This window comes from Lethenteron reissneri, chromosome 55 (assembly GCF_015708825.2).
Source record: "Lethenteron reissneri isolate LAM-NWPU_2019-01 chromosome 55, ASM1570882v1, whole genome shotgun sequence".
NCBI classification, from domain to species: Eukaryota; Metazoa; Chordata; class Hyperoartia; order Petromyzontiformes; family Petromyzontidae; genus Lethenteron; species Lethenteron reissneri.
Genome location: NC_083833.1, coordinates 8,882,817 through 8,898,296, shown reverse-complemented (window position 1 = coordinate 8,898,296; position 15,480 = coordinate 8,882,817). Strand labels below are relative to the sequence as shown.

At 54.6% G+C, this 15,480-nt stretch overlaps 1 protein-coding gene across 1 annotated transcript in view; it reads left to right on the top strand.

Moving 5' to 3' along the window:
* Nucleotides 1–10,039, top strand: part of NISCH (nischarin) — a 31,931-nt gene extending 21,892 nt beyond the window's left edge. The window contains exon 14 of the mRNA XM_061574331.1: nucleotides 9,953–10,039. Coding sequence (XP_061430315.1) covers nucleotides 9,953–10,039 — 87 coding nt within the window. The remainder of the gene's footprint in view (nucleotides 1–9,952) is intronic.
* The last annotated feature ends 5,441 nt before the right edge of the window (nucleotides 10,040–15,480 follow it).

Here is a 15,480-nt window from a genome sequence, read left to right as displayed (position 1 = left end):
AGTGGCGTCGTGGTTGAGTGAGTGAGTGCGTGTGTGGTGGTTGAGTGAGTGAGTGGCGTGGTGGTTGAGTGAGTGAGTGGTGGTTGAGTGAGTGAGTGGCGTTGGGGTTGAGTGAGTGAGTGGTGGTTGAGTGAGTGAGTGGCGTGGTGGTGAGTGAGTGGCGTGGTGGATGAGTGAGTGAGTGGCGTGGTGGATGAGTGAGTGAGTGGTGTGGTGGTTGAGTGAGTGAGTGGTGTGGTGGTGGTGTGAGTGAGTGCGTGGTGGTTGAGTGAGTGAGTGGCGTGGTGGTTGAGTGAGTGAGTGGCGTGGTGGATGAGTGAGTGAGTAGTGTGGTGGTGAGTGAGTGAGTGAGTGGGCGTGGTGGTTTGCGTGAGTGAGTGGCGTGGTGGTTGAGTGAGTGTAGTGGCGTGGTGGATGATGTGAGTGAGTGGTGTGGTGGTTGAAGTGAGTGGCGTGGTGGTTGAGTGAGTGAGTGGCGTGGGGGTTGAGTGAGTGAGTGGTGTGGTGGTTGGTGAGTGAGTGGTGGCGTGGTGGTTGAGTGAGTGGCGTGGTGGTTGAGTGAGTGAGTGGCGTGGGTGCATGAGTGAGTGAGTGGTGGTTGAGTGAGTGAGTGGTGGTTGAGTGAGTGGCGTGGTGGTGAGTGAGTGAGTGGCGTGTTGGTTGAGTGAGTGAGTGGCGTGGTGGTGAGTGAGTGGCGGGTGGATGAGTGAGTGATGGGTGGTGTGGTGGTTGCAGTGTGTGAGTGGCGTGGTGGTTGAGTGAGTGAGTGGCGAGGTGGATGAGGTGAGTGAGTGGTGTGGTGGTGAGTGAGTGAGTGCCGCGTGGTGGTTGCGGTGAAGTGAGTGGTGTGGTGGTGGAGTGAGTAGGTGGCGTGGTGTTGAGTGAGTGAGTGGCGTGGTGGATGAGTGATGTTGAGTGGCGTGGTGGTTTGAGTGGAGGTGAGTGGTGTGGTGGTGGGAGTGAGTGGCGTGGCGTGGTGGATGATGAGTGAGTGGTGTGGTGGTTGAGTGAGTGAGAGTGGTCAGTGGTGGTTGAGTGAGTGAGTGGGGTGGGTGGTTGAGTGAGTGAGTGAGTGGTGTGGTGGTTGAGTGACGTGAGTGGTGGTTGATGTGATGTGAGTGCGTGGTGGTTGAGTGAGTGAGTGGTGTTGGAGGTTGATGCTGAGTGAGTGGGGTGGTGGTTGAGTGAGTGAGTGGTGTGGTGTTTGAGTAGTGACTGAGTGGTGGTGGTTGAGTGAGTGATTGGCCGTGGTGGTTTGAGTGAGTGAGTTAGGTGGGTTGTTGAGTGAGTGGAGTGTGGTTTGAATGAGGTTAGTGGAGTGGTGGTTGAGGTGAGGTGAGTGGTGTGGTGGTTGAGTGAGTGTGTGAGTGGTGATTGAGTGAGTGAGGGGCGTGGTGGTTGAGTGAGTTAGTGGTGGTTGAGTGAGTGAGTGGCGTGGTGGTTGAGTGAGTGAGTGAGTGGCGTGGTGGTTGAGTGAGTGAGTGGCGTGGTGGTTGAGTGAGTGAGTGGCATGGTGGTTGAGTGAGTGAGTGGTGTGGTGGTTGAGTGAGTGAGTGGTGTAGTGGTTGAGTGAGTGAGTGGCGTGGTGGTTGAGTGAGTGAGTGGTGGTTGAGTGAGTCCGTGGTGTGGTGGTTGAGTGAGTGAGTGGTGTGGTGGTTGAGTGAGTGAGTGGTGGTTGAGTGAGTGAGTGGCATGGTGGTTGAGTGAGTGAGTGGCGTGGTGGTTGAGTGAGTGAGTGGTGTGGTGTTGAGTGAGTGGTGGTGGTGGTTGAGAGTGAGTGGTGTGGTGGTTGAGTGAGTGAGTGGTGTAGTGGTTGAGTGAGTGAGTGGCGTGGTGGTTGAGTGAGTGAGTGGCGTGGTGGTTGAGTGAGTGAGTGGTGTGGTGGTTGAGTGAGTGAGTGAGTGGTGTAGTGGTTGAGTGAGTGAGTGAGTGGTGGTTGAGTGAGTGAGGGGCGTGGTGGTTGAGTGAGTGAATGGTGTGGTGGTTGAGTGAGTGGTGGTTGAGTGAGTGAGTGGCGTGGTGGTTGAGTGAGTTAGTGGTGTGGTGGTTGAGTGAGTGGTGGTTGAGTGAGTGGATGGCGTGGTGGTTGAGTGAGTGAGTGGCGTGGTGGTTGAGTGGGAGTGAGTGGTGGTTGAGTGAGTGAGTGAGTGGTGTGGTGTGGTTGAGTGAGTGAGTGGCGTGGTGGTTGAGTGAGTGAGTGGCGTGGTGGTTGAGTGAGGAGTGAGTGGTGGTTGAGTGAGTTAGTGGTGTGGTGGTTGAGTGAGTGGTGGTTGCGTGAGTGAGTGGCGTGGTGGTTGAGTCAGTGAGTGGCGTGTGGTTGAGTGAGTGAGTGGCGTGGTGGTTGCGTGAGCTGAGTGGTGTGGTGGTTGAGTGAGTGTGTGAGTGGCGTGGTAGTTGAGTGAGTGAGTGGCGTGGTGGTTGAGTGAGTGATGTGCAGTGGTGGTGGGTTGAGTGAGGTGAGTGGCTTGGTGGTTGATGTGAGTGAGTGGTGTGGTGGTTGAGTGAGTGAGTGGTGTGGTGGTTGAGTGAGTGAGTGGCGTGGTGGTTGAGTGAGTGAGTGGCGTGGTGGTTGAGTGAGTGAGTGGTGTGATGGTTGAGTGAGTGAGTGGCGTGGTGGTTGAGTGAGTGAGTGGCGTGGTGGTTGAGTGAGTGAGTGAGTGGTGGTTGAGTGAGTGAGTGGCGTGGTAGTTGAGTGAGTAAGTGGCGTGGTGGTTGAGTGAGTGAGTGGTGTGGTGGTTGAGTGAGTGAGTGAGTGGTGGTTGAGTGAGTGAGTGGGGTGGTGGTTGAGTGAGTGAGTGGCGTGGTGGTTGAGTGAGTGAGTGGCGTGGTGGATGAGTGAGTGGTGTGGTGGTTGAGTGAGTGAGTGGCGTGGTGGTTGAGTGAGTGAGTGAGTGGCGTGGTGGATGAGTGAGTGGTGTGGTGGTTGAGGTGAGTGAGTGAGTGGCGTGGTGTTTGAGTGAGTGAGTGGTGTTGTGGTTGAGTGTGTGAGTGGTGTGGTGATTGAGTGAGTGAGTGGCGTGGTGGTTGAGTGAGTGAGTGAGTGGTGGTTGAGTGAGTGAGTGGTGTGGTGATTGAGTGAGTGAGTGGCGTGGTGGTTGAGTGAGTGAGTGGCGTGGTGGTGAGTGGAGTGAGTGAGTGGTGGTTGAGTGAGTGAGTGGTGTGGTGGTTGAGTGAGTGAGTGGCGTGGTGGTTGAGTGAGTGAGTGGCGTGGTGGTTGAGTGAGTGGTGGTTGAGTGAGTGAGTGGTGTGGTGGTTGAGTGAGTGAGTGGCGTGGTGGTTGAGTGAGTGAGTGAGTGGTTGTTGAGTGAGTGAGTGGTGTGGTGGTTGAGTGAGTGAGTGGCGTGGTGGTTGAGTGAGTGAGTGGCGTGGTGGTTGAGTGAGTGAGTGGCGTGGTGGTTGAGTGAGTGAGTGGCGTGGTGGATGAGTGAGTGAGTGGTGTGGTGGTTGAGTGAGTGAGTGGCGTGGTGGTTGAGTGAGTGAGTGGCGTGGTGGTTGAGTGAGTGAGTGGCGTGGTGGTTGAGTGAGTGAGTGGCGTGGTGGTTGAGTGAGTGAGTGGCGTGGTGGTTGAGTGAGTGAGTGGCATGGTGGATGAGTGAGTGAGTGGTGTGGTGGTTGAGTGAGTGAGTGGTGTGGTGGTTGAGTGAGTGAGTGGCGTGGTGGTTGAGTGAGTGAGTGGCGTGGTGGTTGAGTGAGTGAGTGGCGTGGTGGTTGAGTGAGTGAGTGGCGTGGTGGTTGAGTGAGTGAGTGGCGTGGTGGTTGAGTGAGTGGGGTGGTGTTTGAGTGAGTGAGTGAGTGGCGTGGTGGTTGAGTGAGTGAGTGGCGTGGTGGATGAGTGAGTGGTGTGGTGGTTGAGTGAGTGAGTGAGTGGTGTTGTGGTTGAGTGTGTGAGTGGTGTGGTGATTGAGTGAGTGAGTGGCGTGGTGGTTGAGTGAGTGAGTGAGTGGTGGTTGAGTGAGTGAGTGAGTGGTGTGGTGGTTGAGTGAGTGAGTGGCGTGGTGGTTGAGTGAGTGAGTGGCGTGGTGGTTGAGTGAGTGAGTGAGTGGTGGTTGAGTGAGTGAGTGGTGTGGTGGTTGAGTGAGTGAGTGGCGTGGTGGTTGAGTGAGTGAGTGGCGTGGTGGTTGAGTGAGTGAGTGGTGGTTGAGTGAGTGAGTGGTGTGGTGGTTGAGTGAGTGAGTGGCGTGGTGGTTGAGTGAGTGAGTGAGTGGTGGTTGAGTGAGTGAGTGGTGTGGTGGTTGAGTGAGTGAGTGGCGTGGTGGTTGAGTGAGTGAGTGAGTGGTGGTTGAGTGAGTGAGTGGTGTGGTGGTTGAGTGAGTGAGTGGTGTGGTGGTTGATTGAGTGAGTGGCGTGGTGGTTGAGTGAGTGAGTGGCGTGGTGGTTGAGTGAGGTGAGTGAGTGGTGGTTGAGTGAGTGAGTGAGTGGTGTGTGGTGGTGAGTGAGTGAGTGGTGTGGTGGTTGAGTGATGTGAGTGGCGTGGTGGTTGAGTGAGTTGAGTGGCGTGGTGGTTGAGTGAGTGAGTGGCGTGGTGGATGAGTGAGTGAGTGGTGTGGTGGTTGAGTGAGTGAGTGGTGTTGTGGTTGAGTGAGTGGCGTGGTGGTTGAGTGAGTGAGTGGCGTGGTGGTTGAGTGAGTGAGTGGCGTGGTGGTTGAGTGAGTGAGTGGGGTGGTGGTTGAGTGAGTGAGTGGTGTGGTGGTTGAGTGATTGAGGTGCCGTGGTGGTTGAGTGAGTGAGTGGCGTGGTGGTTGAGTGAGTGAGTGGGGTGGTGGTTGAGTGAGTGATTGGTGTGGTAGTTGATGTGAGTGAGTGGCGTGGTGGTTGAGTGAGTGAGTGGCGGGTGGTTGAGTGGAGTGAGTGAGTGAGTGGCGTGGTGGTTGAGTGAGTGAGTGCGTGGTGGTTGAGTGAGTGAGTGTGGTTGGTGAGTGAGTGGTGTGGTGGTTGAGTGAGTGATTGGTGTGGTGGTTGAGTGAGTGAGTGGTGTGGTGGTTGAGTGAGTGAGTGGCGTGGTGGTTGAGTGAGTGGTGTGGTGGTTGAGTGAGTGAGTGGTGTTGTGGTTGAGTGAGTGAGTGAGTGGTGTGGTGGTTGAGTGGTGTGGTGTGTGAGTGGTGGTTGAGTGAGTGAGTGAGTGGTGTGTGAGTGGCGTGGTGGTGGTGTGTGAGTGGCGTGGTGGTTGAACGCGGCGGTGGATGAAGAGGCGCAACATTCTGCTAGACCGAGTCCTCAACACAGGAGGAGGAATCAACGAGGCTGGAGGGCATGGACACAAACACGCACAGATCCACACAGACACGCACAGACGTCACCCCGCACCCCACAGATAGCGAGACGCACACGGACACACCCTCGGGTGCATACCTGCTTCGCGAGACGAAGACAAACATCTCCCCTTTACTCTTTTGAAACTTTTGGGCCCCACGGAGTTAGCGAGCGCCTATTAAGGCCACAGCGCAAGGGGACGGTGGGTGCCGCACCGCACCAGGAACGCGTGCTTCAGTCCGAGTGGACCTGGGGGATGTACGCGCCAGATTGAGATTCACGTCTGTCATCGTCAGCGTTGAGCGGCACGGGCAGGCATCGAGCCGAGGTGACCGCGAGCGAGCGGACGCAAAGACAGCGCTCCCACGTGCGTCCTCCGACAGGGTGTTGGCACCAGTGATGTTAGCGAGCACCTATTAAGTCCAGCACGGCGGTGGGGTGGCCCTGCCCGATCAACTTTGTCTCCGGAGTACTGATGCTGTTTACTCACGGTGGTATGTTCTCATTTAAGGCTGAGTTGACCTAGGGTATGGTCACACGAACATTTAAATAGGCAGGGGTACACACACACACACAGTGCGCACCACTCAAACACGCACGTCACCACAGTACACAGATTCACACAGGGACAGACAGACACAAACATTCATACACACATTCACATAGCCACCCACGCACATTCACAGACACACACAAAGATCCCTCGTGTAACCTTTAACAGATTGTTGGGGCAAGTGCTGTTAGCGAGCACCTACGAAGGCCGGCACGGCACACGAGGGGGTGGGTGGCCAGCACCACGCCCGGCCGCCTTTGTCTCCCCTGTGGCGATGTTTACACACCGCAGAAGATACGGCGTGAGCGGGAATCGAACTCGGGTCGCTAATTCCGTAGCGCAGGGTGCTAACCGCTACCCTTCCATCACAACAACAACCGCTATTCGCCACTAAGTGGCGGCAACGTGACCACGGCACTTGTGCCAGGCTAGGTGCACGTTGAGGCCACGTGAAGTGTCGAACAGCCCGCTGGCAGGAGGTCACGGGGCAGACCCAGCAGGTGCCACGGGGCAGACCCAGCAGGTGCCACGGGTCGACTGACTGAGATGACCGAGATGAGTGGCCGATGCACCACCTGTGCCCCCTACTCTGCCAACTCGCTGTGCTTTAGCCACCCGGCGCTCCGCTCGTTGTTGTGAGCGTCGCTCCTCCGCCCTCCGTTGTTGCTGGAGGGCGACTGCCTCCAACTGCCCAGTAGCGTCCTTCACGAGCCTCCTCCATTGAGGCCGATCTTGACACCGCTGGTGCCAGTCATCGGAAAGTCCACTCAGCTCCACGTCCTCCTGTACCACATCACTCCATCTCTTCTCTAGCCCGTGCTGCGCCCGTTTAGCCCCCTCGATCCGGCCGAACAAAAGCTGTCTAGGCATGCGGTGGCTGGGCATGCGGGCTACATGACCCAGCCAACGCAGCCTTGCCTGCCGGAGGAGCTCACGGATGGGAGTTTGTCCAGATCTTTGTAGTGCAGACACAAAGATCACCCGTTTAGCCTTAACAGACTGTAGGGGCAAGTGCTGTTAGCGAGCACCTATGAAGGCCGGAATGACACACGAGGGGGTGGGTGGCCAGAACCACGCCCGACCGCCTTTGTCTCCCCAGTGGCGATGTTTACACACCGCACCGGGTACTCATTTGAGGCTGAGTCGACCTAGGGGAGGCCCAGCACCGGTTCAGATAATCGTCACCGGTGTTGGCCGTGAATGGGAATCGAACTCGGGTGGCCGGGGTTCATAGCGCAGCGTAGCGCTAACCGCTACACCACCGCTCGCCACACACACAGACAGACACACACACAGACAGACACACACACAGACAGACACACACACACAGACAGACACACACACAGACAGACACACACAGAAACACACACACAGAAACACACACAGAGAGACACACACAGACACACACACAGACACAGACACACACACAGACACACACACAGAGACACACACAGACACACACACACAGACACACACACAGACACACACACACAGAGACACACACACGCACAGGGCACTGTGGTCACCTGCTGTCTGGTCTCGCGTGGACATCGCTGCCGCCACCACCACGGTCACCGCCATCGTCGTCTCGAGCAGCAGCAGCAGCAGGAGGAGCGGTGGTGGCGGCGTAGACCCCAAGCGGCCCCACGCGCGCGTCATCGCCTCGTCTCACGCACTCATCATCATCGTCTCACGCACTCATCATCATCATCGCCTCGTCTCACGCACTCATCATCATCGTCTCACGCACTCACCATCATCATCATCGTCTCACGCACTCATCATCATCATCGTCTCACTCATCATCATCGTCTCACGCACTCATCATCATCATCGCCTCGTCCCAATCCTGGATCTCAAACCCCCCCGGCCGTCTCGTCGCATCCCGGGGGGGGGGGGCGGAAAAGTTTCTTGGCCCCGTCCCACCCAGCCACTCACTCACCCAGCCACTCACCCGCCAAGACACTCACTCACCCAGCCACTCACCCGCCCAGACACTCACCCAGCCACTCACTCACTCACCCAGCCACTCACCCAGCCACTCACCGCCCAGACACTCACTCACCCAGCCACTCACCCGCCCAGACACTCACCCAGCCACTCACTCACTCACCCAGCCACTCACCCAGCCACTCACCCAGCCACTCACTCACCCAGCCACTCACCCAGCCAGCCACTCACTCACCCAGCCACTCACCCAGCCACTCACTCACTCACCCAGCCACTCACCCACCCAGCCACTCACCCGCCCAGACACTCACCCAGCCACTCACTCACCCAACCACTCACCCGCCCAGACACTCACCCAGCCACTCACTCACTCACTGACCCAGACACTTACCCACCCAGCCACTCACCCACCCAGCCACTCACCCAGCCACTCACTCACACCCAGTCACTTACTCACCCAGCCACTCACTCACTCACACTGCCACTCACCCACCCAGCCACTCACCCACCCAACCACTCACCCACCCAGCCACTCACCCAGCCACTCACTCACCCAGCCACTCACCCACCCAGCCAGCCACTCACCCAGCCAGCCACTCATTCACTCAGCCACTCATTCACTCACTCACCCACCCAGCCACTCACTCACTCACCCAGCCACTCACTCACTCACCCAGCCACTCACCCACCCAGCCAGCCACTCACTCACCCAGCCAGCCACTCACTCACCCAGCCACTCATTCACTCACTCACCCACCCAGCCACTCACTCACTCACCCAGCCACTCACTCACTCACCCAGCCACTCACCCGCCCACCCACCCACTCACCCACCCAACCAACCACTCACTCGTCCACACAGCCACTCACCCGCCCGTCACCCTGGACCACTACTCTCACGCGCAGCCTTCTCGCTCCGTCTCGCTCCACTCAATGAGTCGATCCTCAACTCACGCGGCCGTTTCCGCAAACAAAGGCGATGGCCGGGGGAGGAGCCCACGTGCAGCGGGCGGGTGGGGCGTGGCCTCGTGTCAGGGGGCGTGTTAGTAGGCGTGGCCTCGTCACAGTAGGCGTGGCCTCGTGTCAGGGGGCGTGTTAGTAGGCGTGGCCTCGTCACAGTAGGCGTGGCCTCCTGGCAGTCGGCGTGTTAGTAGGCGTGGCCTCGTCACAGTAGGCGTGGCCTCCTGGCAGTCGGCGTGTTAGTAGGCGTGGCCTCGTCACAGTAGGCGTGGCCTCGTGTCAGTCGGCGTGTTAGTAGGCGTGGCCTCGTCACAGCAGGCGTGGCCTCCTGGCAGTAGGCGTGTTAGTAGGCGTGGCCTCGTCACAGTAGGCGTGGCCTCGTGGCAGTAGGCGTGTTAGTAGGCGTGGCCTCGTCACAGTAGGCGTGGCCTCGTCGCAGTAGGCGTGTTAGTAGGCGTGGCCTCGTGGCAGTGGGCGCGGCCTCGTGGTAGGGGGCGTGGCCTCGTGATAGTGGGCGTGGTCTCGTCACAGTGGGCGTGGCTTCGTGTCAGGGGGCGTGGCCTCGTGCATCTTCAAGCGCCGATCGCTCCGGGGAGGGGGGGTTGGGGGGGAGGTGAAGTTGGGGGGGGGGGGTTGGGGAGGTTGGGGGGGTTGGGGGGGGTTGGGGGGGAGTTGGGGGGGGGGTTGGGGGGGTTGGGGGGGAGGGGGGGTTGGGGAGGTTGGGGGGGTTGGGGGGGGTTGGGGGGGAGTTGGGGGGGGTTGGGGGGGAGGTGAAGTTGGGGGGGGGGGGGTTGGGGAGGTTGGGGGGGTGGGGGGGGTTGGGGGGGCGTTGGGGGGGGGTTGGGGGGGTTGGTGGGGGAGGGGGGGTTGGGGAGGTTGGGGGGGTTGGGGGGGTTGGGGGGGAGTTGGGGGGGGTTGGGGGGGAGGTGAAGTTGGGGGGGGGGGTTGGGGAGGTTGGGGGGGTTGGGGGGGTTGGGGGGGAGTTGGGGGGGGGTTGGGGGGGGTTGGGGGGGAGGGGGGGTTGGGGAGGTTGGGGGGGTTGGGGGGGGGGTGGGGGGGAGTTGGGGGGGGTTGGGGGGGGAGGTTGAAGTTGGGGGGGGGGGGGGGGGGTTGGGGGGGGTTGGGGGGGAGTTGGGGGGGGTTGGGGGGGTTTTTGACGTTCCTCTGTCGAGGTCGTCGTCCCCCGCGTGGTGCGTGGCGAGGCGACACCCCCTGGCGTCAGACGCCCCACGCCCCCCAGCCTCAACCCGACCGCGTGCCGCTGAGCAGCGGCGGTGACGTCGTCGCGGCGCTCGAGCCAGACGAGGTGCACCTTGAGGCCACGTGACGTGTGAGCCAGACGAGGTGCACCTTGAGGCCACGTGACGCTTGAGCCAGACGAGGTGCACCTGGAGACCACGTGACGTGTGAGCCAGACTAGGTGCACCTGGAGGCCACGTGACGTGTGAGCCAGACTAGGTGCACCTTGAGGCCACGTGGCGTGTGAGCCAGACGAGGTGCACCTTGAGGCCACGTGACGCTCGAGCCAGACGAGGTGCACCTTGAGGCCACGTGACGTTTCGAGTTGCCCCTCTGGCGGGAAGGTCGCGGAACAGACCCACGTGCCGTGGGTTGACTGAGATGACTGAGATGACTGAGATGGCTGAGATGGCTGACTGAGATGACTGAGATGATTGAGATGACTGACTGAGATGACTGAGATGGCTGAGATGACTGAGATGATTGAGATGACTGAGATGGCTGAGATGACTGAGATGATTGAGATGACTGAGATGACTGATGAGATGATTGAGATGACTGAGATGATTGAGATGATTGAGATGACTGACTTGAGATGATTGAGATGACTGAGATGACTGAGATGACTGACTGAGATGACTGACTGAGATGACTGAGATGACTGACTGAGATAACTGATTGAGATGACTGAGATGATTGACTGAGATGACTGACTGAGATGACTGACTGAGATGACTGACTGAGATGACTGACTGAGATGACTGACTGAGATGACTGACTGAGATGACTGAGATGACTGACTGAGATGACTGACGAGATGAACTGACTGAGATGACTGAGATTGCTGACTGAGATGACTGACTGAGATGACTGAGATGACTGACTGAGATGACTGACTGAGATGACTGAGATGATTGACTGAGATGACTGACTGAGATGACTGAGATGACTGACTGAGATGACTGACTGAGATGACTGACTGAGATGACTGAGATGACTGACTGAGATGACTGACTGAGATGGACTGACTGAGATGACTGACTGAGATGACTGAGATGACTGACTGAGATGACTGAGATGACTGACTGAGATGACTGACTGAGATGACTGAGATTGCTGACTGAGATGACTGACTGAGATGACTGACTGAGATGACTGAGATTGCTGACTGAGATGACTGACTGAGATGACTGACTGAGATGACTGAGATTGCTGACTGAGATGACTGATTGAGATTATTGAGATGACTGACTGAGATGACTGGCCGATGCACCAGCTGTGCCCCCCCCCCACCCCCCAACCATTTTGCCAACTCGCTGTGTTTTATCCGCCCGGCGCTCTGCTCGTTGTTGTGAGCCTCGCTCCGTCCTCCATCGCTGCTTCACCTCCGCCGTGTTGACGGGTCCACCCCGTCCCGGGCGACCCGTGGAGCCTCGGGGGAGTCAGGGGAGAGGCCAGACACGAGTTCAGACATCACTCCCCGGCGGCGTTTAGGGCCGTCCATAAATGACGTCACGCGATTTTGGAAGATTTTTGACCCCCCCCCCCCCCCCTCTTCGTCACACGGCGTCACAAAAAGTCAGACCCCCCCCCTCTCTCAAATATGACGTCACAAAGCTTTGCCCCCCCCCCCCCAAAATGAACATGCCTCAAATCGCTTTAAACTATTGTCATTGTAGTGCGTATTTAATGTGGCGCTGCACTCTGATGTTGTAGGAGTAAACGTGTATAAAAAAGTCTATTTAATTAAGTAGAACGTGTTGTCTATATTTATTTAAAGTTGCGCATTTTGATGTGACGTCACATTTCTCACCCCCCCCCCCCCCCCCTCGTCACACATCGTCACAAATGTCTGACCCCCCCCCCCCCCCTAGGTGCGTGACGTCATTTATGGACGGCCCCTTAGCCGTGGCCATAAATGCAACTATTCATGGCGCAGCGCGCTAAACGCGTCTTGTAAACGTGCCCTCGTGAACATCAACACACACATCTGGTCCAACACCAATGGAGACTAGGCTCGAAAAAAAGCTGTCTCGGGTGTGGACCAATCAACTTCAAGGACAGTGCATATCATTATCATCATCAGAGTTGTTTCTTTTTGTTTGAATTTTGACTGCTTGTGTTTGTGGTTATTGCAAACATGATGCCTTGTATAAAGGTGTCAGTTTTGTACCAGTTGAAAGGGTAAAAACGTGCTACTATATTTTGCCATTGGTAAAGGAGGTCTCATAGCATAAATGCCTCCCCCGAGCTCTCAATACTCTGATAGTGCACTGTTTTTGAGTTGTACGCATTTTGGCGTCATCTGGTCCAATACCAATGGAAAGTAGGCTCTAAGCAAAGCTGTCTCGGGTGTGGACCAATCAACTTCAAGGACAGTACATATCATTATCAGAGTTGTTTCTTTTTGTTTGCATTTTGACTGCTTGTGTTGTGGTTATTGCAAACATGATCCCTTGTATAAAGGTGTCAGTTTTGTACCAGTTGAAAGGGTAAAAACCTACTACTATATTTTGCCACTGGTAAAGGAGGTCTCATAGCACCAACACACACACGCGGCGTGTAGCCGGCTTGTTCCGCAAGGAGAGGCTGCTCCCTATCACAGCTGCTCCTTCATCCACCGCTCTCATCAGTTTCAGTTTCATGTATTTGGAGGTATAGCCCCGTGAGCCATTCGGCTCTTGAATCGGGTGCAACCGCAACAAACAAAAGACAAAAACATGAACAAGAAAACATCTTAAAGTGACTATGTGACTAAGTGCAAACAGAAAATCCAGGAAAAAACAGCAAAAATATTCCAGAAAAGGCACCGTACACCAACGCTGTGTGCAAAAATCCCAGTGGGATGCAAGTCAAACAACAACAACAACCACAAGGCAACTTAGATTAAGGCCATCATTCTAACTCCGTACTACAACAAACAAAAATGGCCAAACCCAAAAACGTTTCCGAAATCACCAAAATAAAGCCATAAAAGCCATTTACAGTGATCATAGGAATTGTGAAGGACGAAATCACCAAAATAAAGCCATGAAAGCCATTTAACAGTGATCATAGGAGCTGTGAAGGACGATCAGTAGAAGCTGCAGCCGGGAGGGAAGCTCTGTGGGCAGGCGTGGCGTGCATGTTGCTCACTGTGGAGGAGGCTCGTGAAGGACGCTGCTTCTGCTGTTGCTGCTACTGGGCAGGTGAAGGCAGTCGCCCTCCAACAAGAACGGAGGGCAGAGGAGTGACGCTCACAACAACGAGCGGAGCGCCGGGTGGATAAACCGTAGGGTGCATTTGCCAGTAATTTCAGTCGGTCATACCATGGCACCTGCTGGGTCTGTCCCATGACTTAAACTATAGAAAATGGCTATGATTCCCCACAAACTTTGCTTTTGTGACCAGGACAGTGATACTTTGAAATGTACCTTTTTTCAATGAGAAAACTGGCGAATTTGTGTCTTTTCGTTCACATAAAGTCAGAACAAAACAACATATGAATCAAAATCAACATGTATTTATACCAAATTAATGCAACAATTACGAAAAAAGATTTAGAAGTGAGTAGTTTTTTGAGATTTACGATTATATTGTAAATCACTTTCACGAATCAGCCCCCAAATGTAGTCTCCCATCATGTTCTCGTTATACTGTCCTGGTAGCGGCGTTCAAAGTCCAGTATATCCTGGTGGAAGCGCTCGCCTTGCTCCTCCGAGTACGCTCCCATGTTCTCCTTGAATTTATCAAGATGAGGATCAAGGATATGGACTTTGAGGGACATCCAACAGCCCATTGTACCGTAGTTCTTCACCAGAGTCTCAACAAGCTCCACATAGTTTTCGACCTTGTAATTGCACAGGAAGCCACGAACCACTGCGACAAAGCTGTTCCAAGCCGCTTTATCCTTACTAGTGAGCTGCTTGGGGAATTCATTGCACTCTAGGATCTGCTTTATCTGTGGTCCGATTAAGACACCGGCTTTGACCTTCGCCTCAAACAGCTTAGGGAAGAAGTCTTGAAGTTACTTGAAGGCTGCCGACTCCTTATCTACAGCTCTGGCAAATTACATTTTTGACTTAAAACTTTCGTGACTGCAGGAATTCATATTCTTGGTTCTTTCGGTAAAGTGACGGAGATAGAAAAAAAATAAACCCACGACGTTTCGATCGTAACACAAGCGGGCTTTTTTTGCTTTTATTATTTTCTATTGATAATTTTCTACATTTTTATTTTTATTTTTTATTTTTTCTATCTACGTGACTTTACCGAAAGAACCAAGAATAACTCTGACAAATTCGTTCATAGGGACCTATTTGATGTGCAGTGGTGGCATCAGCACCTTCCAGGGGTCCACCAGTGGCTCCCACTTGACGTTGTTCCTCCCCACAGAGATCTCGGTCCGCTGTGGCCAGTCCCGCCTGTGGTAGTGCGCTTTGGTGTCTCTGCTGTCCCAAAGGCAAAGCTAGCATTTTAAAGTCTCCGATGACCTCCCAGTAAATACTCATCATACTTCAAGGCGTCTAGCAAGGTCTTGATGCTGTTGTAATTCTCTTTGAGGTGCACCGAGTGAGCCAGGGGAAGAGACGGGTACTTGTTACCATTATGGAGCAGCACGGCTTTGAGGCTCCTGGATGAGCTGTCAATGAAGAGGCGCCACTCATTCTGGTTACAGGAGATTCCGATTGCCTCGAACAGACTGGTCACATTTGTGGCAGAAGCAGAGCCCATCTTGACGGGTGAAGAAGCGGCAAAAAGGTTGGTGACGCTTCCTCTGATCTACAACTTGCACACTTTCATCCAACAATTTCCACTGCAACAATGATCAAAATCAATGTGTAATTGCCATCTAAATACCGAAAGCGTGTCAAGACGCTGGGGAGATGGAGGTGATTGATCTTTGCTTAAACATTGGGGTGGGCAGTTGGCAGTGTGGACAACCCAGGACATTCGAGACATCGTTAACGTTAAATTTCTATTTAAAGCTTCCGTGACTGCAGGGATTCATCTTCTTGGTTCTTTCGGTAAAGTCGCGTAGAAGGGAAATAATAAAATAATAAAAATAAAACTAAATAAAATAATATAATAATAAAACAAAATAAATTTGTCATGTTTAAATTTTATTATTTTATTAGAATAGAATAATACAAATAAAACACAATAAAATAATATTATAATATAATGTATTGTGTTATTATGTTTATTTTTATTATTTTATTATTTCCATTCTACGTGACTTTACCGAAATAACTAAGAAGAAATCGGTAACGATTTATGTTCTACAGGAAGGCGAGACACGGAGAGACACGGAGGAGAGATGTACGAACACAGAGAGGTGGGGAGAGACAGAGAGACACGACAGAAGCGACAGACACAAAGAGGGACAGACGCAGAGAGAGAGAGAGAGGGTTATTCTTTGGTTCTTTCGGTTAAGTCACGTGACTTAACCGAAAGAACCAAAGAATAATTCCTGCAGTCACGAAAGCTCCATAATTAAGAGAGAGAGAGAGGGCTAGGTTAGATCCTTGGCTCTGCGCGTGTGTGTGA